The sequence below is a fragment of the Macaca nemestrina genome, chromosome 8 (assembly GCF_043159975.1).
Source record: "Macaca nemestrina isolate mMacNem1 chromosome 8, mMacNem.hap1, whole genome shotgun sequence".
Lineage (NCBI taxonomy): Eukaryota > Metazoa > Chordata > Mammalia > Primates > Cercopithecidae > Macaca > Macaca nemestrina.
The window spans coordinates 72,332,990-72,355,569 of NC_092132.1; the positions used below are offsets into that span (position 1 = coordinate 72,332,990).

The window sequence follows — 22,580 nt, forward strand, 5'->3', positions numbered from 1 at the left end:
GGCCAGGCACGGTGGCTCATGCCTGTAATCCCAGCACTTTGGGAGGCCGAGGTGGGAGGCTCACCTGAAGTCAGGAGTTCGAGACCAGCCTGGCCAACATGGCAAAACCCCGTCTCTACTAAAAATACAAAAAATTAGCCAGGCATGGAGGTGCGCTCCTATACTCCCAACTACTCGGGAGGCTGAAGCATGAAAATCGCTTGAACTCAGGAGGCGGAGGTTGCAGTGAGTTGAGATCACACCACTGCACTCTAGCCTGGGTGATAGAGCAAGAGTCTGTCTCCAAAAAAAAAAAAAAAAAAGAAAAGGGAGATGACATATATTTAAATTTTTGTCACTATGAGGTGTGCATGTGTGGGTGTTGGGGGATACTAGGACCAGATTTTTTTTCTTCCACAGAATGTGAAGAAACAATAGCTGTGCATAAACGGGTACTGCTGTTGGTATGGTGTAAGAACATTTCCTTAGGAATGATTAGGACTATTTGAACTTCACAGTGTGAGGGAGAAAGCACTTATTTGTGGGTGGTCTTAAACTTTTAGATGGCAAAGAGCCAATAGGCAGGGCTAGATTACAAAGGAGAGTGCTTGAGTCTCTGTGATTAACCAAGGAGACACCGTTACATGAAAACAAGAACAACGCCTCACATCGAAGAAGAAATAGTCCAAACTCTCTTTATAAAATGAATGGCTCTGGCTGTCGGCTCATTTTGTTGCTCTCTGTGTGCATGTATTTGGCATTGCCTAGAAAAGCATTTGAAAAAATATGTATATTTTTAAATGACCCTTTGGTACCTAAAGGCTGAGAATAGGGTGTCTTGCTCTGGCTGGCACAACTTCCTGAGCTGTGAACAGACCTAGAGAAAGTCCAGTGGTAACTCCGAGATGAGAAGTGCCTAGAAAGATGGGTCCAAAAGCGGAAGACATGACCTTGAAGAGTCTGGCTGGGAGGAAAGGAGACCTCCCCAAACCATGAGTGGCACAGACCACGTCAGACCATGAGTGGTACAGAAAAGGTAAGCGTGGATTATTATGTTTTTAAACATATTCTGAAATTCTTGAGTGAGGGAAATTTGGATCAGATGAAAGGAAATGCCATGTTATGGCACAGATAATAAAAGTAAAGAAGCTTGTTACTTTCAAAATGTGGTCCTGGCAGGAGATATACATAGATCAGAATGGATCTAAAGGACTCGCAGCTGCCAGGAGAAGCTTGGACCTACCTGATCTTTAGGCACAGAAAACAGTGCTCCTTCCAATGGACACCCTTGGGGCCATTGCTGCCAGGAGAGCCCAAACTCTGGGCCAGACTAAGAATTCCCATGGGTTTGGCTGTGGGGGCTTCTGATTTGTTTGTGTCCTTCCACCCTACTTCCTTCCTTTGCTGGAGCCTCCGTCAGTGCTTTGGTTTCTAACAAATGATATGAACAGATCAGAGTCTGTTTCAATGTAGAACATTATCTAGGGAGGAGGGGAAACATGCCCAATGCCATTTCATTCATTCATTCATTCATTCATTCGTTCAATGAATATGATTAAGCACCTACCACGTGCCAAGTGCCAGGAATGAAATAAAAAACTATCATGATCCTCAGGGGCATCAACAATAAACACAACAAATGAATATGTAATTATGAATTATGGCAATGCTACAAGGGAAGGAACACCAAGCTCTAAGAGGAAATGTGTGTGTGTGTGTGTGTGTGTGTGTGTGTGTGTGTGTGTGTGTGTCTGTGTCATGGGGCTGGGCGAAGACTAGAAAAAGCTGGCCAGAAAAAGACTCCCTGAAGAGGAAATAGTTAGTCTGGGAATTAAAGAGTGAGTGGGACCCAGCTATGCCCAGTGTGGGGAGAATATTCCCAGCAGAGTAAAAATGTGTACAAGGTCCCAGGGTGGGAAAGAGCTTGGTGTGTTCAAGGGGTAAAGAGACCCATGTGGCTGAACTTGGAGCGGAGATGGGCGGTGAAGTGCAGGTGGAAGTGGAAGGTCAGGCAGAGGCCAGGTTACGCAGGAATGGAAGCTTGTAGGTCACAGCAGGGAGTTCGGATGTCAGATGAAATCCAAATGAAATGAGGGAGTTTAAGTCATTTATTCTTTTAAAAAATTAGTGATCCATCTTTTAAAGTAATTGTACTTGGACGTGACTGGCTATCTCCATTAGGACTGTGAAAATGTGCTGCTCTTGTGTGTGATTCATTACTGAGATATATCACTTATTCTCCTTTGGCTGTGGTAGGAATCTCTGATAGCTGGAAAGCTCTTGAGAAAGGGGGACCAGTTGGTAAATGGGCAAGGACTTGATAATTCCTTGCACTCTGAATCTATATCCATTATCTCACTCTCCAATGAGCTGAGAGCCAGAGGTGCCTGCCAGGCCTTCAGCAGAGCTTTTAAGTGTCTATTTTCTGTCTGTGCTCTCTTCTGTCTGTGCTCTCTTCTGTCTGCTTCTCTGACTCTGTTCTCCACTCCTCTATGGTGCTTGAGATCACCTTACAAATAAATTGCTTGCATTTAAATCCATGTCTCACAGGCTGCTTCTGGGGAGACCCAACCCGAATATTAACTTGAGTTTAAACAAAGAAGAAAAGAAAAGAGAAAGCTTACCGAGCTTCTTGGCACCATTAAATCTAGGCTTTCTTCTCCTAAAAGGGGTGGATGATGTCATCAAATTCTAACTCTGAAGCAACTGAGAAGCTGTGACAAACTTGGAGTCAAAGGCCACCATGCCACTCCTAGGTGCCACAGTCTATCGGCTCCATTAACAGCTGGTGAAACTCAAGTGAAGATTGAGAAGGTCAGATTGTAAAAAGAATATTTTGGGCCGGGCGCGGTGGCTCAAGCCTGTAATCCCAGCACTTTGGGAGGCCGAGACGGGCGGATCACGAGGTCAGCAGATCGAGACCATCCTGGCTAACACAATGAAACCCCGTCTCCACTAAAAATACAAAAAAACTAGCCGGGCGTGGTGGCAGGCGCCTGTAGTCCCAGCTACTCGGGAGGCTGAGGCAGGAGAATGGCGGGAACCCGGGAGGCGGAGCTTGCAGTGAGCCGAGATCGCGCCACTGCACTCCAGCCTGGGCGACAGAGCGAGACTCTGCCTCAAAAAAAAAAAAAAAAAGAATATTTTGATATGCTGTGAATAGATGTGAATTAGATAAGCTAGTGGGAAAGGGGACACGAATACTATTGGAATCGTCCAGAAGGAAATCTGTGTCAGGCAGCCATAATAAATGACTTATAATAAATCTGTCAGAAGTTTCCTTACTTCCCCTATCCTCCATGACCAAAGATCTCTTGTGATCTATGATGGCTTGCAATCCAAATAATCAAAAGTTCACAAGCTAACCAAGAATAGAATCTTTGGTGCAGTATAGGAATAAATACTTCTTAATTTATTTCATCTTCTGACACAAAATATTTTGTGAAACACCTTTTTATTCCTGTAATTCTGAGTGAGTGTTTTTTATTTTGTCTCATAATGAAGCTATTGAGATGTCATTGTTCTGGACCCTACAACTTTCTGATTCTCTTTATGGAGCTTTTAAAATCATGGATTGGAAAAATAGGATATAGCGTTTTGCTAAGGACAAACTGTAACCAACAGGAACAACTTGATGCAGTGATTGATTCTGTAATTTTGAGGACTGCAACTGTGAGACCAAACCAAATACAAGAAACAAATACTAGACAAGAGACACATATGATGATGGAATCCTGGGAGGCTAAGTTCAGTCAGAAAACCCTCCCCAGTGTCATCTTTTACCATAAGAACTGAGTCTAACTCAAGGCCATATTACTAAGTTCTGAGTTAAGGCTATGGCAAAATTGTATTTTATAGTGATGTCCAAATGTTAATCTTTGAAACAAGTGCATTCTTTTGTATGCCTTATTAAGTATTGTTCAAGCCTAACACATCACAGCAGGACTAGCTAGACTCAAGGCTGAAGGTGGAAGAAAAGAGGTATTGAAATAATGAAGGATAGAAGGAATCCTTCTCAATCAGCTCGCAGCCTAGGGGATCTCTTTCAATGCCTTTTGCTTCGATGGGCCAATGAAATTATGAAATCATGAAAATAAAAAGGGAAGGGCTAACAAGAGCCAACAAAAGCAGGAAGTGACCTGTTAGTGGTTTTCTGAAAGATGTAGGTATGCATGGCGGATATTGGGAATGAACTCTAACGTGGCTCATTCTGGCTTCTTTAGGTAGTCGACTTGTGATACCTATAGGTATTTAGTTGATGAATGAAAGCATGTTTTAAACTAGTTTGGAAATTTTAAAAATACTGACATGTTTATGTTGCTTGGGACCCTTTTTATGTCAGGGGTAGCTATGTGCTGCCAAATCACATGTCCTCCGAAAACTATAAATGCAGAAGTTCAAATCAAGCTTTCAAAAAGTCAGAGTGCTAATTCTTGTGGGAAACACTATGAATTGGAAAGTACGAGGATGACAGGAAAGTGGATCACACTTCAAGGGAAAAAAAGGTTTGGCATCTAGGTCATGGGCACGTCTTCTGTCTTCTGGTTCTTTCCTTTTCTTATATTTAGTTTTAAATCCTGAAATAATTCAATGTAAAAGCTGATTACAGTCTGAGACACATTAGAACTTTGAATGAGAAAGTTAAATGTGATGCCATATTGATTTTATGGTCATGGTGAGGAAATTGCATTTTTAAATTACATCTTCAGATTTGGTAAGTGGACTTCAGAATCAAGGAAGGAGAATGGCTTTAGTTGTCCATCAGGGGAATCCTAATACGTATTGCTGGACTCCAGGGAGCAGCCCAGTGCACGGCTGGCTGCCGAGAAACCAGCTGAGCCCCACGCCGACCAAATTGTGTGGAAAAGCGTAGACCAACAGCACAAAGACTCCAGGACCAGATTCTTGGCCTGACTCTGCCTCTTCATACATGACCGTGAATACTCTTTACCTCTCTGGGCCCTGGTGGCTCATCTCTAAACTCCAACCCTCATAGTTTACAAGTCTACAAGCCATGGAGAAAGAAAATAGAGTAAACAGGAGAAACTTAAAGTATAGGGGTCCCTATGCATGGCCCTAAGCCCTGTTTCTTATGAAGACACATTTGCTGAGAAGAATTGACCTGGGTAGGTGATGGGATTGTTGGTGGGTGAAGTACATTTTCTTTTTCATACCTTCTTTTTTGTTTATATTGTCTATGATGAGAATGTCTTGTTATAATAAAAATGTTATGGGCAGGGGCAAATAAAGTTAATATCAAGGAAAAACAAAAGCAAATATCTGATCTCGGCCCAGGGAGTATGAGAAATTCCCCTGAAAGCATCCGTCTCTTCTGCTTGGGTGTGTTTCCCTGGGTCAGACCCACATTTAGGATCCACGGGTATCCAGCTGCTTCTAAGGGCTACCAGGTTATCAATTCACCATCAGGGTGGGCAGGTGGAGTCAGTGTCAACTGGGACCTGCTGAGGCTTTGTGTGCATCTCCTGATACAGGGCCTGGGGCCAGGCGAAGTTTACATGGGGCTAAACTCAGCTGTTTGTGTTGGCGGGAACAGCCTGACAACCTGGCGGGATTTACTCAGGTGAGCGTCCTTTTGTGCTGTTTTTCAGCTCGCCCATGCTTCGTGGGGGAATGGAGCCCCTGGAGTGGTTGTGCAGACCAGTGCAAGCCTACAACCCGTGTGCGGAGGCGCTCTGTGCAGCAGGAGCCTCAGAACGGCGGGGCGCCCTGCCCACCCCTGGAAGAGAGAGCCGGCTGCCTGGAGTACTCCACCCCGCAGGGCCAGAACTGCGGGCACTCCTATGGTACTGATGTTTTCATGGTTGCTGCCTTTGTTATCTGTGATGACTTTTTGACCACTTCATTCCCATAAAAGGCCATATGCTGTGCCAGGGAAAGTTCCATCCACCACAGGGAGTGGGATGGGCCAGGCTGCCCAAAGTAGCTAGGAAGCTCAGGAAATGCTTAATAAAGGAATTATGGCCAGCTGTGCAAACGCCTGCCTTTCCCTCACTTCCCTTCGTGTGTTTTATAATCCGATGGCCCATTCTCATTGTGCATGGGCTCAGTAATGAAATAAACCGCATGCTTGTGGTTTTGAGTGAACTCAATCAAGCTAGTCATGAAGGACTTTAGATAGGAGGATGACATTTCACACAGCATAGTAAGTGTCCAGGAAGGATAACGCTATTTCACCTTCCACTGCAATTCCTGTTTCATTATGCACACTCACACATGTGGGAAAATCGCAGAAAAATCACAGAATTCTAAACAATGATAAAATGATTGTTTTATTATTATTGTTATTATTATTTATTATTACTATTTTTGAGATGGAGTCTCGCTCTGTCACCCGGGCTGGAGGGTAGTAGCATGATCTTGACTCACTGCAAGTTCCGCCTCCCGGGTTCATGCCATTCTTCTCCCTCAGCCTCCCAAGTAGCTGGGACTACAGGCACCCGCCACCAGGCCCAGCTAATTTTTTGTATTTTTTAGTAGAGACAGGGTTTCACCGTGTTAGCTAGGATGGTCTCGATCACCTGACCTCGTGATCCACCCGCCTCAGCCTCCCAAAGTGCTGGAATTACAGGCGTGAGCCACTGCCCCCGGCGTTTTATTATTATTTTTAAATGATTCCTTTTACCTGCCTCTCCTCTCAAGACTGGATTGGGGCTAAAGTAATTTGAAAAGATCACTCTGGTTTTGGAGTGGCCAATGGAGGGGCCAGGAATCGGCTCATTAATGAGCCAGAGACCGTACAAGGCTCACAGAGAAATAAATGAAAAAGTTAATGTGTTGATCTGCATTGAATCCAATAGGGCAAACACTGACTTCTCAGGATAGCAAAAACCATGTGTTTCCCATAGGAATGTGGAAATTTCATGTCAACACAATCCTTGTAAAGCCATTTTGTTCCTTCTTTTTTTCCACACACGAATATTTATTGAGAGTCTACTTGATGCCAGGTGCTGGGCTGGGCACTGGGGTCACGATGGTGAGAGAAGTTGATGTGGAGCCTGCTGTCAGGTAGATCATAGCCTAGTGAGAGGGGTGCAATCATCAGATAATCCAGGGAGTTAATGGATTTACAGCTGCAGTAATTGGTGCAACCTGTTGAAAACAAGTGAGAGGTGCAGGGAGCTCTCAGCGGGTGTAATCAGGTGATTCCCCTTGGTCTTGAGGGAAAAGGAGGAGGAGGGGCTTCCCTGGAGATGGAGCTGAGGTATGTAGACTGCCCAGGCAGGCAGACTAGTGCGGTTAAACCTGATGGCCAGGTGTAGAGGGTTTGAGGGATTTGGAAGCTGATCAAGGGAAAAGCTGTATCCACGAGAGGCAGTAGCACAGCAAGCTTTACTGGGCAGTGCTTGGACAGGGCTGCATGAGAGGGGCCGCCCTCACAGCATGAGACTTTTCAGAGGCTTATGGTGGGCTGGGGAGAAGGGCACAGCAACTCCTGGGGGAGAGGGAGACTGGAAAGGGGCCTTAAATGTCAAGGTGAGGTCATCCAGCAGCACAGTGGGGAGTCTCTTGGTCAGAGACCTCAGAAGGGCAGCAGCATCTTGGGGTCTGATAACACAAGGCCTATCAGTGGCCAACAGATGCTGGGTATAGTTTCACAGGTGTGCAGGCAGGCAGGCCTAGGTGGCTAAAAATCTGCCTATTTGGCTATTTAAAAACCGTTGCATGTGTAAAAAATTTGAATTTTGTGCCAGCATGTTTGCGAGCTAAAGGGTCTTAGCCTAGCGTGAGGAATAAGCATCTTTGGCTCTTTTATGTAACATGGGGGAGCGCAAGGCCCGCACGCAATTGGCAAAGGAAGGTTGGCGTGTGGGGCGCACAGAGAACACCCTATTTGGGATTCTGGGCTTTATCTTTGGGGTGTTCTTTGCAGGGGAGAAGATCACTCTGGTAGTGGAGTGGCAAGTGGAGGGGCCAGAGTGTTGTCCCCCATTGATGCGGAGGTCATATTAAGGTCACAGGGAGATCACTGAGCGCTTCAGGCATGGCTGCTCACAGACATGTGCCCAGTCGCTTTCAGAGACACTACACAAACGGCTCGGGGAGGAAGACGCTGTGGGACATTGTGGATGTTTTTGGTGGTTCTTAAAAGCCAGCGCCAACCTATCAGGAAAAGCAGCCCACCTACTCCTGTGCCGTGCCTGACTGCTAGAGGGTTCCTTCAGCACATCAGGCTCTTCAGTGGGGCACCAGGCTGTCGCGCTCCCCTTCCCAGCCCTGGGTCTCTACCCAGGACAATGCAGGAAGTTGTTAGTGACTATGTCTTAGCATATCTGTACTGAACAGCCTCCTTCACTACTATCATAAAATAAAAGATGTCAGCTCGGGAAGAGAGGAGAAATCTCTACTTGAGGGAGGGCGGCTGGCATTTGCAGTCCTGACTTTGGTCCCCAGCATTCCCCTCCTGTTGGAGATGTCTTGGTGATGATTACTCCTGTCACAAGCTAGTTGGGGAAGACAGGACCCCTCCAACAACCCTGTCTGGTGATTCCTAACAGGTGGTCCTGGAGCAGCAGCATCAGGATCTGCTTCCTCAGCCTCACCCACCCAGACCCATGAGATCATAATCCCTGCATGTGGGCCCAGCACTCTGCATTCTAGCAAGGCTTCCAGGGGCTTCGGATGCTCACTGGAGTTTGAGAGCCACTGCTGTAGCCCAAGCGTGACAGACACCCCCCTGTCATAGCTGGGTCACCTAAGTAGCACTTTCCTGAAGGCAGAAGTTCCCAAAGCATATCCTCTTTTATTAGAATAGTTGTGCAAGAAAAGGGATTAGTTGGAAAATATGGGGTAAATCAAACAGTTTTCGCTACCAAAGAACTTTTCAGAGCCTTTATTATGTGGATCTGCATTTTTATTCTATAAGACAGAGAGAGGATTTGCAGTATTTTCCCACTTAATTTGATTATATGACCTCCCTTTCTATGGAGCGTCCCACTAAAATCATTCATGTGCTGTGGACTGCTCTTTGGAAAATGATGGTTTACTAGAGGAAAACAAGAGGGACATGAGAGGCAATCACGTGAACATCCAATTTGGTGGATTCTCCATGGGCCCCAGGCCCTGTTTCACTCCAGGCACTATGCATTCACTTATGGGTTTCATTAACTTAACACTCACTGAGCACCTCCTATGTGTGCCAGTACTGTGCTAGGTTTTAGAGATCCAAACTTGATTAATAAACATATCACAGCTAAATAGAATTCATGGTGGTGAGCTCTGGGATAGAAGGAAACACAGGTTGGCGTGGGAGCATGGAGAAGCAGCCCACACTCAACCTGGAGGCTTTCATCCTGCTGCATGATCACCTGTGTCCCTGTTACTGCCTCCCACCCGCACTGGACTTCCTGTTCACAGATCAGGCAACTTTGTGGTGCGGCACACGAATCCCTAATGTTTGCATAGCAGAGAGATCTTACAGACATCATTGGTTCAGCCTTCGTAGCAACCCCGTGGAGTGTATTCATTTTCTATGGCTGCTGCTACAAGTTACCCCAAATTTAGTGGCTTGAAACAACACAGATTAGGCGGGGTGTAGTGGCTCATGCCTGTAATCCCAGCACTTTGGGAGACCGAGGTGAATGTATCCCCTGAGGTCAGGAGTTCGAGAACAGCCTGACCAACATGGTGAAACCCCGTCTCTACTAAAAATAAAAAATTAGTAGGGTGTGGTGGCATATGCCTGTAATCTCAGCTACTTGGGAGGCTGAGGCAGGAGAATTGCTTGAACCCGGGAGGCAGAGGTTGCAGTGAGCCAAGATTGTGCCGTTGCACTCCAGCCTGGGCAACAAGAGTGAAACTCTGTATCAAAAAAACAAAACAGATTTATTATCTTACGTTTCTGAAGATCAGAGTCTGACATGGGTTTCTTTGGGCAAAAATCAAGGTGTCAGCCGGGCTACAGGCCTTTCTGGAGGCTCTGGGGGAGACTCCTCTTCCTTGCTTTTTCCACCTTCCAGAGGCTGCCCGCATCCTTTCCTCACTGCCACTGCCCTCTATCCTCATAGCCAGCAACAGTGCATTTCTCTGTCCCTTTCTTCTGTTGCCACATCTTTTTTTTCTTTTTCTTCTTTTCATATAAGATGGAGTCTTGCCCTGTCACCCAGGCTGGAGTGCAGTGGTGCAATCATGGCTCACTGCAACCTCTGCCTCCCAGGTTCAAGCAATTCACCTGCCACAGCCTCCCAAGTTGCTGGGATTACAGGTGCCCGCCAACACACCCGGCTAATTTTTGTATTTTTGGTACAAATGGGGTTTCGCCATGCTGGCCAGGTTCTGACCAACTCTTTCTAAGGCTCCTGTGATTACATTGGGTCCACCTGGAAAACCCAGGCTATGCTTCCTATTTTAAGGTCAGCTGAGCAGCAACCTTAATTCCACCTGTAACCTTAATTCCTTGTTCCCATGTAATATAACATATTCACAGGTTCTGGGGATCAGGACACGGACATCCTTGGGGTCACAGTTCTGCCTCCACAGAGAGGTAGGACAGAGTCATTATCCTTGGTTTACACCTGAGGACATTGGAGTTCCAAGAGGTGACAGCACGTGTGAAGGATTACTGGAACTTAAACCTGGATCTCCTGGCTAAAAGTCCTGTGGGATTTTCCCACCTCAATAGTGTTTTGCTATTAACTGTCATCATTACAGCTAAAATTGTAATTACAGATTCTTGTAACTAAGTAGAAATACAAAGGCCCGTGAAGCCAGTGAAGGAAACATGATCCCCGAAGCTCTCTTATTAATGATCAAGTAGCTATTTCCTTTTTCCTGTTTCATTTAATGCATACCATGATTATACTTTTATCATAAAAACAAATTAAAAAAGCCACATTACTGAATGTGTTGCACATCAATGACAATTGTTTATATATGTTTTCCTCCTAAAAGGAGACCAATGGTGCAATATGATAAACCATATGCCTCTAGGTAGATATTATTTGTCAATTTTTCATTTTACTCTCTTCTGCACCATATCTACAGACCAGTGATCCCAGGCCTGCTTTTGTGACACCCCATTGTGTCAGAGGGCGTTACGAAATTCTCAAAGCAAATTTAATTTACTTTCATGTTCAAAGTAAGTATATGCAATGCCCTGCTTTTAGAAGTGGAAGTTGTTGTAAAACCAAACAATGGTAGGCTGATAGAACGCCAGAAACATTGGCAAATCGCCTATGAACAAAGAATATATTGCACTTGAATACTGTTGCCAGGAAGGGGAACTTAGATTTATTGGGGGCCTTTGTCCCGGGGATGCTGGGTTACGTGTTTCCGCACATTAGCAGAAGTGGGGCGGGAGGCAAAAACAATTTCTAAGTTATTTCATTACTTAAGTAATGCAAATTGAATCAGGGGGGTGTATTAAAAAGTAGTGCTGGTTCTGGGACCTCCAGGCAGTCTGGATCATGTGAGGAGAGGGACCTTGGCAATAGAATGTACCACTACCAAGCCCAAGGCCTGGGGGCAGGACATGGAGGGGAGCAGCCCTGGCTTGCTCTTAGGATGCACCCTAATCCCAAGAGCATGAAACCAAGCTTGATAGAAAGTCCTAAAAAACAGATGGGCCAAGCTTGGTGGCACATGTCTGTAATCCTAGCACTTTGCGAGGCCAAGGCAGAAGGATTGCTTGGGCCCCAGAAGACCAGCCTAGGCAACAGAGTGAGACCCTGTCTCTAACACAAACAGAAAATGGAAAACAAAAATGAAAACCCCCAAGTCCTCAGAAGATAGCTTCTGTGCTGGGTTCTTGCTTAGTCACGTACTATTTATCTTCCCTTCATTTAACCTCGGTGAGCCTCAGTTTTCTGATGAATGAAATTGGTATAACACTACTTTGCAAAGTTTTGGTGAAGGTTAGTAACATATGATGTGAAATTACTTTGTAAATGAGAAGGCCATACACATACCAGGGGCCATGGTACCCAGGGGGTGACCCTGCGTCCACTGCGTGCCCTCCCTGGCTCCCCTACCTCATGGCCTGAGGGCACTCCAGATACAAGGGGCTAAAAGTTTCTCTTTTCCGTTCTTAAATCTGACTTCACATAAAACACAGTGATTAGTGACAGAAAGGGAAAATAAAGCCGAATTTAAATAATTCATGGGAAACGTGCTGCAGGCAGTACTGGAACTTTGTCATCTGTGTTATTATAGAGGCAGTGGAGTGCCGCCCTGAGGAGTTTGATTTCGGAGACATTGCCTGGCTGGGCTATATTTAGGTATGAGCCTTAAACAGATTTCTTAACCTCTCTGTGCCACAGTTTTCTCATCTGTGAAATGGGGAAATAATAGGATCTATCTCAAGAGGCTTGTGAGAATTAAATTAATACATGAAAAGTGACTTCGAGTTGTCCCTGGAAACTCAGAAGTGTGTAATTGTTAGCTTTTATTTTTATTATGATAGAACCTTTTCCAAGAATTTTGTATCAGAAACTAGAGTCATATATTTATGTTTTCCTTCCACTTCATAACTTTTCTGAGCTATACATTAAGAACCTTGCCTTTGAACATTTGTAATGATATATGCATACAAACTCGATTACATAAATATCTGAGCTAAAGAATCCCCAAAAAATTACAGGTGGACTTGTATAATGCTGCATGGATTTAGCAGTAAATTTATTCTTCACTTAGTGAAGAAATACATACATGTGTCTGAAGAACAGAAATGAAAATATATGGGAAAACTAAAATCCTTTAGATGTTTGTGTTTCTGATAATTCTGTCTGAGAGAAACAGAGAGGGATCCTGATATACGTGCACTCACTTGTTCTTTCTAATTCTGTCTGTAGATCTTAGAAATGCAAACGCTACGGTCACATTTGGAAAACAATTAAACATGTCAGTGAAGCAAAAAAAAAAAAAAAAAAGAGCTACACAGGAGCAAGTGGCTACCTGGTATTAGGCAGCTGCTCTTGTCTTTTTTTTTTTTGAGACAGTCTCACTCTGTTGCCCAGGCTGCAGTGCAGTGGTGTGATCTTGGCTCACTGCAGTCCCCGCCTCCTGGGTTCAAGCGATTTTCCCAGCCTCCTGACAGAAGGGTCTACGGCCGAATGCCACAACATCCGGTTCACTTTTGTATAATTTTTAGTAGAGACCGGGTTTCACCATGTTGGCCAGACTGGTGTTGATCTCCTGGCCTCAAGTGATCTGCCTGCCTTGGCCTCCCAAAGTGCTGGGATTACAGGCATGAGTCACTGTGCCTGGCCTCTTGTCTTAAATTCCCTAGTAATACAAAAATAACTCCTCATTAAGAAAAGCTCAAGAAGACTTAAGGTTTGTCATCTTGGGATAGTAAAGAGATAGGTAAAATCAACATGTAGGCTTGAAGCATCTGTTTTGCAACCAGTATCCTCACATTGTTGAACTCATGTTGATGATGACTTTGGCATTTCACAAGTTGATATCAGCTGTGTCTACCCTTCCTGGAACTGCCCAGTTTCTGAAACAGAGGTAGGGAGGACTGTTGAGCCATCTTGGCTGCAAGGCTCAGTATAGGAACAGGAGACTACAGGGAAGTAGGGCCTGTGTGTCTTGGGTGCAAACCCATGACCTCATTCATTCACTCACTGGTTCATTTATTCCTTGCACAAATATTTATTGAGTGTGTAAATGTGTGAAGCTATAGTGATGGACAAGGCAAAACTCTTCCTTCCTCAAGATTACAACAGAGTCAATCCAGGAGACTGGAACCTATAGGTGTTATTATAGCAACAAATGCCTCCCTAGACTTAGTGATGAGGTAGAGAGGAGACACACAAACACAATAGAATTAAAGTGAGCAGAGGCAGGAGGAAGGATTCTTGGCACCATTTTTTTTCCTCTGACCCAGAGCATCAGAGTTGGGGTAGAGTTGTGGGGAGGAAGAGGGAAAAGAAGGGGACCACTGAAGACTTCCTTTCCCTGAGCTTGTGTGGGGACAACGCTGGCACTGGGCAGCCACATTGGTACTATGTGGTGGGCAGAGCTTCCATGAACTTTTCCCGCTGTGGTTACCTGAGGCTTGGGGAAGACTCACCTTCTTTCCTCCTCTGCTTTTTCTGCCTTTTTTTTTTTTTTTTTTTTTTTTTTTTGAGGTGGAGTTTCACTCTTTTGCTCAGGCTGGAGCGCAGGAGCGCAATCTCAGCTCACTGCAACCTCCACCTCCCGGGTTCAAGTGATTCTCCTGCCTCAGCCTCCCGAGTAGCTGGGGTTAACAGGCACTCACCACCACTCCCAACTAATTTTTTTATTTTTAGTAGAGACAGGGATTTGCCCTGTTGGCCAGGCTGATCTTGAACCCCTGACCTCAGGTGATCCACCCACCATGGCCTCCCATAGTGCTGGGATTACAGGCATGAATCAACACGCCGGCTGCTTTTTTCCTTTCTCATTTTTTTCTCCCTTTGGTTGTCTGTTTTCTCTCCTTCCATCCCCTTTTACTCTCTTTTGTCTTTTCTTTCTCATTTCTTCTTTGTTTCCTTTCTATTCTTTTATTATCTTATTTTTCCCTTTCTTTCTTTCTCTTCCTTTCATTTTTAAAAACCCCCTCTTCTCTTCATAATCTCTATTATCTCACTTTTTCCCTTGTTCCCCTTCTCACCCCCATTTTCCTTTCCTTCTAGTTTTTCCTCCTGGCCCCTCTCCTTCCTCACACAGTTGTATTACTGCAGACAAATGTGCTTGTCAAAGGCCTGCAGGCCCCCTCCCTACCCATCTGTGTGCACATACATCTTTATCAAATTTGTAAGTTGGCCTTATTTCACACCTTGATGGTGTGCCGTAGCCCTGTGAGTTTAGGAATGGAGACCTTTAGACAGGTACAAAACCAAGATTGGGAAACGATGCTCTGAGTACTTTGGCTCCCTGAATTCAACAGAAATCTCCCTTTTCCAGTTCCTGCCTTTATAACTACCTCTGCATTCAACAAGGAGAGAACACGACAAGCTACGTCTCCACACTGGTCTACGCACACAGAGGATGCTGGGTAATTTCGTGTTTTTTTTTTTTTTTTTTTTTAATCATGTTTTTCCAGTTATATAGTGAAGTCAATGCAAGAGGGTCAACTTGGTTTATGTTTTCTTCTGTTACTTGCTCTTTGACTTTGGCTAAAATATGGACTCTTCATCAGGGTTGGGAAAATACTTGTCCCCTCCTGGTTTTTGTGGGGCTATAAAGAAGTATCTACCTCTCAGGTCCAATCTCCAACAAGAAACAAACTGTATACAAATGAGATTATTTTACGAGCTTATTTTATCAATCATACTAAGGATGCTTCTCTTGCAGTCTTTATGGGACCTTAGACTTCAGCACCACCTCTGTTTGGTGAATTTGAAAGTGACACACACTTCAAGTCAGAGGTTTCTTATGGAAATCTATTGGCACAGGCTGGAAGTCAGCTTCACGCTCAACTGAAATCCATTCTTCTGCCATCAGATAAGGAATACCAGACAGCTGCATGCTTAGGTCCCCACACTGCCCTCACTAGCATAAGACCTTGAACAACTTTTTCCACCTCAGTTTTTTCTTCCTAAAAAATGACTGTTAATAACCTACCACATGAGGTTGGTATGAGCATTTAATGAGAAAATAGCATTGAAGAGATGCCTGAGGCTGGGCCTGGTGGCTCATACCTGTAATCCCAGTACTTTGGGAGGCTGGGGCAGGAGGATTGCTTGAGCCCAGGAGTTTGAGACCAGCCAGGGCAACATAGTGAAAACCGCATCTCTATGAAAAATAAATAATAAAAAAAAGAGATGTCTGGGATTAGCTGTCTAAAATTGATTGAAGCCACATTGTAGGATTTCTTATCTCAATAACTAAAGATACTGTTACGTTTAGTTACTAATTAGCTGTACCTATCATTATTAAAGGTCTTTAAAGCAGATTCTCCAAACACTTCCCATTCAACCTATTGTAACTCATAAGTGTATGGGTAAGAAATTAGCCCACGGAACTGACAATGCAACAAGTTTCTGCTACAATACTCAGAGTTTTTACTATGTCTTGTTTCCCTGAAGAATTGGAAAACTGTGTTGAAGTACAGATTTCTAAAATATTCCACATGTCTGGATGCTCCCCTGGGCATTCAGTGTCTAGTCACATATAATGTTAGAGATTTCCACAGCTCAGTTTAAGGTGACACTAACTTCTTTCAGAAAAGTACGTCTCAGCCTCCCACTTCTGCTTTCACCTGTGATGTCCAATATAACCGTGATGATTGACTTCAAGTCAAAACTCATCATCATTACTCCAGACCATGCACGTGAGGTGGGTGGAGAGGGTGAGGAATATCCCGGGTACTTTCGTGGAGCAGAACAGCAGAGGTGCTGGCCTAGGTGTTAAGGACTAGCCCTCCTGGGCTCATGTTTTAGGGTTCTCAGGCTCAAGCAAGTGCTTGTTCAATTTATAGAATTCCTTAAGATCAGCAAAATTATCAAGGGCTGGGTTTCTACAAAAACCTGGCCTTCTGTGCACAATTTAGTGATCTGATTAGACAGGGTACCGGATATCCAAACTTCTGCACATTTATGTTGCCCAGAGAGCTCAGTGATGGACTGAAAAAGGGCAGAAAGGTTCTTTGTGATTATGAGTAGTGTTTCACCGTGGTTCAGGGAATGAGAAACCTTAAAGGTGATTGACACGTAACTTGTGAAGATGCACTCACTACCTGCTCCAGTCGGCCAGATGCCCTCGGAGGTGACAGGCTTCCTAAGACTTTCTACAGCGTTAGGCCACCGCTCATTACAGCAAGTGTCATTGTTACTTCTTTTGCTGTAGATACTGTATGGAGTTTAAGACAGAGTCCTTGACTCCTCACTGTGCTCTGGAAAACCGGCCCTTGACTAGATGGATGCAGTATCTCCGAGAGGGATACACGGTGTGTGTGGATTGTCAGCCTCCAGCTATGAACTCTGTGAGCCTTCGTTGTTCCGGAGATGGCCTGGACTCCGATGGGTAAGGAGGGAAATTAACTGAAGTACTCTTCTTGTCACTCATTCTGAGAAACGTGTCCTCTCCATGTCTGGACAGCTGACCAGTATGTAACATATCAAGGGATGACTGGGAAGTCAAAACAGTAGGTGAGGAGGACCATCTTTCTGGCACTGCTAGGGGCCAGGGCTCCAGTTCCCACCATGGAACCCACAGGCCCTATACACCAGCAATGAATATGGATCCATTTGGATATTGGGGGCTGGGAGTGGTGGCTCATGCCTGTAATCCCAGCACTTTGGGAGGCCGAGGCGGGTGGATTACTTGAGCTCAGGAGTTGAGACCAGCCTGGGCAACATGGTAAAACCCCATGTCTACAAAAAATTAAAAATTAGCCCGGCACGGTGGTGCATGCCTGTAGTCTCAGCTACTGGGGAGGCTAGCTGGGAGGGTCACATGAGTCCCGGGAGGCGGAGGTTGCAGTGATCTGAGATCGCACCACTGCACTCTGGCATGGGTGATAGAGCCAGACTCCGTCTCCAAAAAAAAAAAAGGATATTGGAGTTTAGATCACATTCCCAAATGATCACCAAAAACCTGATCACTCCAACTCCAAAGTGGTGTTCTGAAGATCACTAGAATCAGAATCTCATGAGATGGAGATGTAAAATGTGCAGATTCCTGAACCTCATTTCCTACTAACTGAATCACTCTTTGGAGGTGGATTTTTTAATAATGTCTTAGGTCAGGATCCAGAAAACGTTTTCTGTAAAGGGCCAGAGAGTAGCTATTTTTGGCTTTGTGTGGTCTCTGTGACAACTCCTCAACTCTGACTTTGTAGCAGGAAAACAGTCACAGACACTATGCAAACCTTGGATTTGTGCTAACAAAACTTTATTTATGGACCCTAAAATTTGAATTTCGTATAATTTTCATGTGTCACAAAATATCATTATTGTTTCAACACTTTAAAACATAAAAATTATTAAGTCACAGTCCAGAGACAAAGAAGGGGTAGGCTGGCTTTGGCCTCTACAGGGTCCTAATTTGGGGACCCCTGCCCAGGTAATTCATACCCACAGTGAAGTTTCAGAACTGTTGCTTGGTGGGGCTTCTTCATAAAACCCTGACTGAGACAGTGGTGGGGTCATTTCTGCAGTATAACAATCTTATAAAAATCTGTAGGTTTCTCTGAAAGAATTGACTCCAAAAACGTTTTACCGTCATGCACCTGTATCCCAGTTCTGCACTTATTTAGTGTTTAAATTTGATAACACTATTCAAAACTAAAAGAAGAGTCAACTTCATGCTGGGCAACTATTGGGCAAAGACTAATTTAGGTCACACACAGATTATGGTTTTCAGTATGTCAGGTGACACTGGTAGAAATACAGATTAAAACGTAAAATATGGGCCTTTCCAGTCAATTATTATTCCTGTAGAATGTTTTCATATTTAATAACTTGTATTTATGTTTATTAGTCACTAGAGCCTCATGGCCCCCACTGAGCACACCATATGAACAATAAAGTGGGCAAGGAATTTATATCAAATAGAAAATATTTACATAATATTTTTCTGAATACCTCATCCATGTTTTGATTTTAAATGAATTTATAATTTATTTTGTACCCATAAAGTATTTACACCCTGGCTGAGGTAGCAGTGACTTTAAAAATAATAATTTTAATCATCTGGCTTTGCTCTTTTCAGCTCTCTCATTGTTTTTTCATTATGAAATCAAAGAGTTGGAAAGCATTAAAAGAGATCATTTAGTTCAGACCCCCCAGTGTAAATACACATGGAACAGTCGGCCATTTTCCTTTATGCAGCACTGTACTCAAATAGAGCAGGAAAAGCAAATACAGTAACCCCAAGTTACCCTGTCAACATGAGGGTGTCCTAAAGTAGCAATTAATTAAAACTTGCTTTGAGAGAAACTAAACAAGGGAAACTCTGTTTGTGATCATTAAAAAAAAAAATGGGGGAACTGGGTGCAGTGGGTCACGTTTCTAATCCCAGCGTGAGCCAGGAGGCCAAGGCAGGAGGATCCCTTGCACCCCGGAGTTTGAGACCAGCTTGGCAACACAGTTAAACTCCATCTCTACAAATAATTTTTCTTTATAAAATTAGCCAGATGTGGTGGCATGCACCTGTGGACCCAGCCACCTTGGAGGCTGGGGTGGGATGACTGCTTGAGGCCAAGAGTTTGAGGCTGCAGTGAGCCATGATTGCACCACTGCACTGCAGCCTAAGCGGCAGAGGGATACCCTGTCTCAAAAAAAAAAAAAAAAAAAAAAGGAAGGAAGGAAGGAGGAAGGAGGTAACACAGAGTTTTCAAGTGCATTCCAAATAATTTTTTTTTTTTTTTTTTTGAGACAGGGTTTCACTCTGTCACCCAGGCTGAAGTGCAGCAGTGAGATCATGGCCTCCAACTCCTGGGCTCAAGCAATCCCCCTACCCCAGCCTCCTAAGACCATAGGCATGTGCTACCATGTCTGGCTAATTAAAACAAATATAGATATAAATTATATCTATATATATTATATATATAATTATAAATATATATATGGTTTTTTTGTAGAGACAGGGTCTCACTGTATTGCTCAGACTGTGATCAGTATTTTTTAACTTCGAGTTTTAATTCTGTAAATTAGACTTTTCTTTGGTGTGCTTTTAGTACAACTAACATTTTTGAAATATCATTTCAGAAATCAGACTCTCCATTGGCAAGCAATTGGTAATCCTCGATGTCAAGGAACTTGGAAAAAAGTTCGGCGAGTAGACCAGTGTTCTTGTCCAGCTGTTCACAGTTTCATTTTTATATAGATGGTGATATAAATATTTCCAAATGCATTTGTAAATGTGCTAAATATTCTCAAGTCATGTTCAATGTTTCCTAAACCTTCAATTTTGGCCAGAGTCCCCAAACACATCATTGCCACACTCTGAAGTAGAGAAAGAAAAATTAGGGGCCAGTTCTCAAGGGACACAGGTCCTTTATTTTTATTTTAACTAAGTTGAAGACCCACTCAAAAACCTCCTGTGGTTTTATGTTCTTGACCTTTCATCTGGAGTCCTCTCATTCAGCAGGTGGCGTGTGAGACATAGAATACATGTCTGTTTGCTAAAGTAAAATTACTGTAACTCAGTCCAATTATTGGTGATGGAAGTGTCATTTAAGGGGATCTATGTTTTGAATCTTGCAGTCTTTCTTTCTATTTTATAATCTTTTAAAAGCTTCTCCCTTTAAAAAATGTATACACGAATGCACACTCTACACATATATTTCCATATATTTAATATTCCATAAATTTTGAAATAATTTCAAGAAAATTATCACAAATAATTTTTCCACAGGGCAAATTATTTAAATTTTTAGTAAGCATTCTGTAATGAAAAACCAACAGCTATACTAAAAACATTTTTTGAAGAAGAATAAATTTTTTTTCGCATAAGTGAAAGGATCAAACACTCATTCTAGGTCAATGGGAGTTCTTTTAAATGTTATAATTTTCATGAAGAGAAATGTTGGTACCAGTGAATGAAACAATTGCTTTCATTCCGAAAATTCTACCACCATTTGCATCTAAGATTATTTCCAAGGCTTAAAGCCTGAAGCTGAATAAAATAATCTTTCAAGAGTCCAACTTCAAGTTTAGTTGATGTAAGCTCACTATTTTTTTCCTACCGCATGCATTTTCTAACGTTTGGGGTGGATGGCGTGTCGGTTATGGAAGGCATAGACGTCATTACAGATGCTATGATCTCACACATACACAAGGAAATGTTAGTCTCCTTATTTTATGATTGGAAAATCAATGACCTAGAGGCAAAATGGCATGTTTAAGGACCTGGGATGACAAGTCATTCTGCAGTCAGCCAAAGAGCCAAATTTGGACTCCTCATCCAGGACTCCATGAAAAGCCTGACTTTGCCAAACACTGCACTGGAAAAGCTAAGCCCCTTTCATTTTTGAAGTAAATTTTGAATTCAAGATATTTAGTTTAAAGAATTGAGTCTTGACATGTAAACTACATGAAATTCCTTTGGTTTCAATTGAATAATATTCACTAACAAATGATTTACTAAAATACATATTTCTTGGTCCTTATCATGTAATGACAGATTGACAACAGCAATAGGGATGGAAATTTCCCCAATAATTAATAACACCGAGAGTGGCAATATTTCTGACTATATTTTCATTTAATTATCAAAGTTGTTTTTGTGGAAAATTAAATTTTTCAGAAATTGGTAATAAAATATGTGAGTCCATCAAGGCTAGCAACTTTAAGTCAGTATTAACATTTTCATACTGTTTCTAACATTCATAAAGCTAGATTTTTGAGGCTATGTCCAGATAATTTCCAATGCTACTTAAAATTTTTATACTAGTAAATAAACTGTTTGTTCACATTTATAGAAGCTCTATACTTGTTTGACTAGAAAATAACCCAAAATTTCTGGACTAGTCAGAGAATGATAAAATTTCACCAAAAACAAAACAAAAAATCCTTCAGAATTGATAGGTATAGGTACAGCGACTACTAATAGCAGTGAAGCAATGGTGCATTTACAGTTCCGATATGTGTTATAACATTTAACATAATTGAGTTGTATAAAATAAATTTTTCACCTTATGCCTTTAATTTTTGGTGGATGACCAGTAATTGCTTTCTTATTGAAGTTAAATTTTTTGTCATTTCTATTCTTGAGAAAATTTTATGGGCTAGAAGAGTTAACTTAATGTTAACTAACAGTTTTGAAAAGCTTGTTATTAATTTTAGCAAAGCCCAAGGGAAATAGTTCAGAACTGAAACATGCAGTCCAAGTGATGAATGAAAAACCAAAAGTTTTTATTTCCAAAGTTAAAAATCAAAGTATAAAAGACCTCTTGGCACTCTTTTTTAATAAGTACCTTAGTCTTAGGGCCCTATCCCCAGGCACTCTAAAAAGATTTACGAACTCTAGAATCCCTTATTAGACTCATTTTCAAAAGTGCTTGCGGAAAAGAATTTCAACAAAAATAAATACAGCCACCAGAAAAGAAGCGGAAAGAAGCAAGGGATAAAGGCCATTTTTGAAAAGTGAAAAACAAGTGAAGGAAAAAAAGAACAGAAAAAGGAATGAGGTGAACTATAATCACAGTATTCTTTTTAGAGTTTTGCTTTAGTTTTTATTTGAGAATGTTACAATTAAGCATAAACCACAACAGCAATAATTTAAAGTTTTAGGTTCTCATCTGGCATAAACATTTCAGTTAGCTATCTTTTCTAGATATGCACAAAAATGATATTCGGTTCCTGCCCTCTAAGAATATTCTAGTGAAGGTTCATACAAACAACCACAGGTTGGCTTAGAAAACAAAGACCTGGGCCTTCTGAGGTCCGAGCGATCAGACAAAGAGCACCATGAGGGAGAAGGTCACACTCTAGGTCAGGGTGACAGACAGACACATGTTTACCCTCTCTCCTTCCTCAGATCCCACTGAAGAGACAGGGTTCACAGAAGAGAATAAGTCCATAGCAGATGAGAAGTGAGGTGGGCAGAATCAGCCCACAGATTTTGAATAATTTTTTTGAAAATTGAAAGCAAATGAGAACCTACTGATAGATGAACCAGAATAAAGGGGCCATACCCTTTAACACGGGTACACAAGAAGCTGGAATCAG

The 22,580-nt window shown here is 42.9% G+C and overlaps 1 protein-coding gene across 1 annotated transcript in view; it reads left to right on the forward strand.

Moving 5' to 3' along the window:
* Positions 1-21,557, forward strand: part of LOC105483588 (somatomedin B and thrombospondin type 1 domain containing) — a 28,287-nt gene extending 6,730 nt beyond the window's left edge. Inside the window, exons 2-5 of the mRNA XM_011744507.2 lie at positions 5,589-5,783; positions 14,869-14,959; positions 16,753-16,929; positions 19,617-21,557. Of these exons, the coding sequence (XP_011742809.1) occupies positions 5,589-5,783; positions 14,869-14,959; positions 16,753-16,929; positions 19,617-19,734 (581 nt within the window). The 3' untranslated portion in view covers positions 19,735-21,557. The remainder of the gene's footprint in view (positions 1-5,588; positions 5,784-14,868; positions 14,960-16,752; positions 16,930-19,616) is intronic.
* The last annotated feature ends 1,023 nt before the right edge of the window (positions 21,558-22,580 follow it).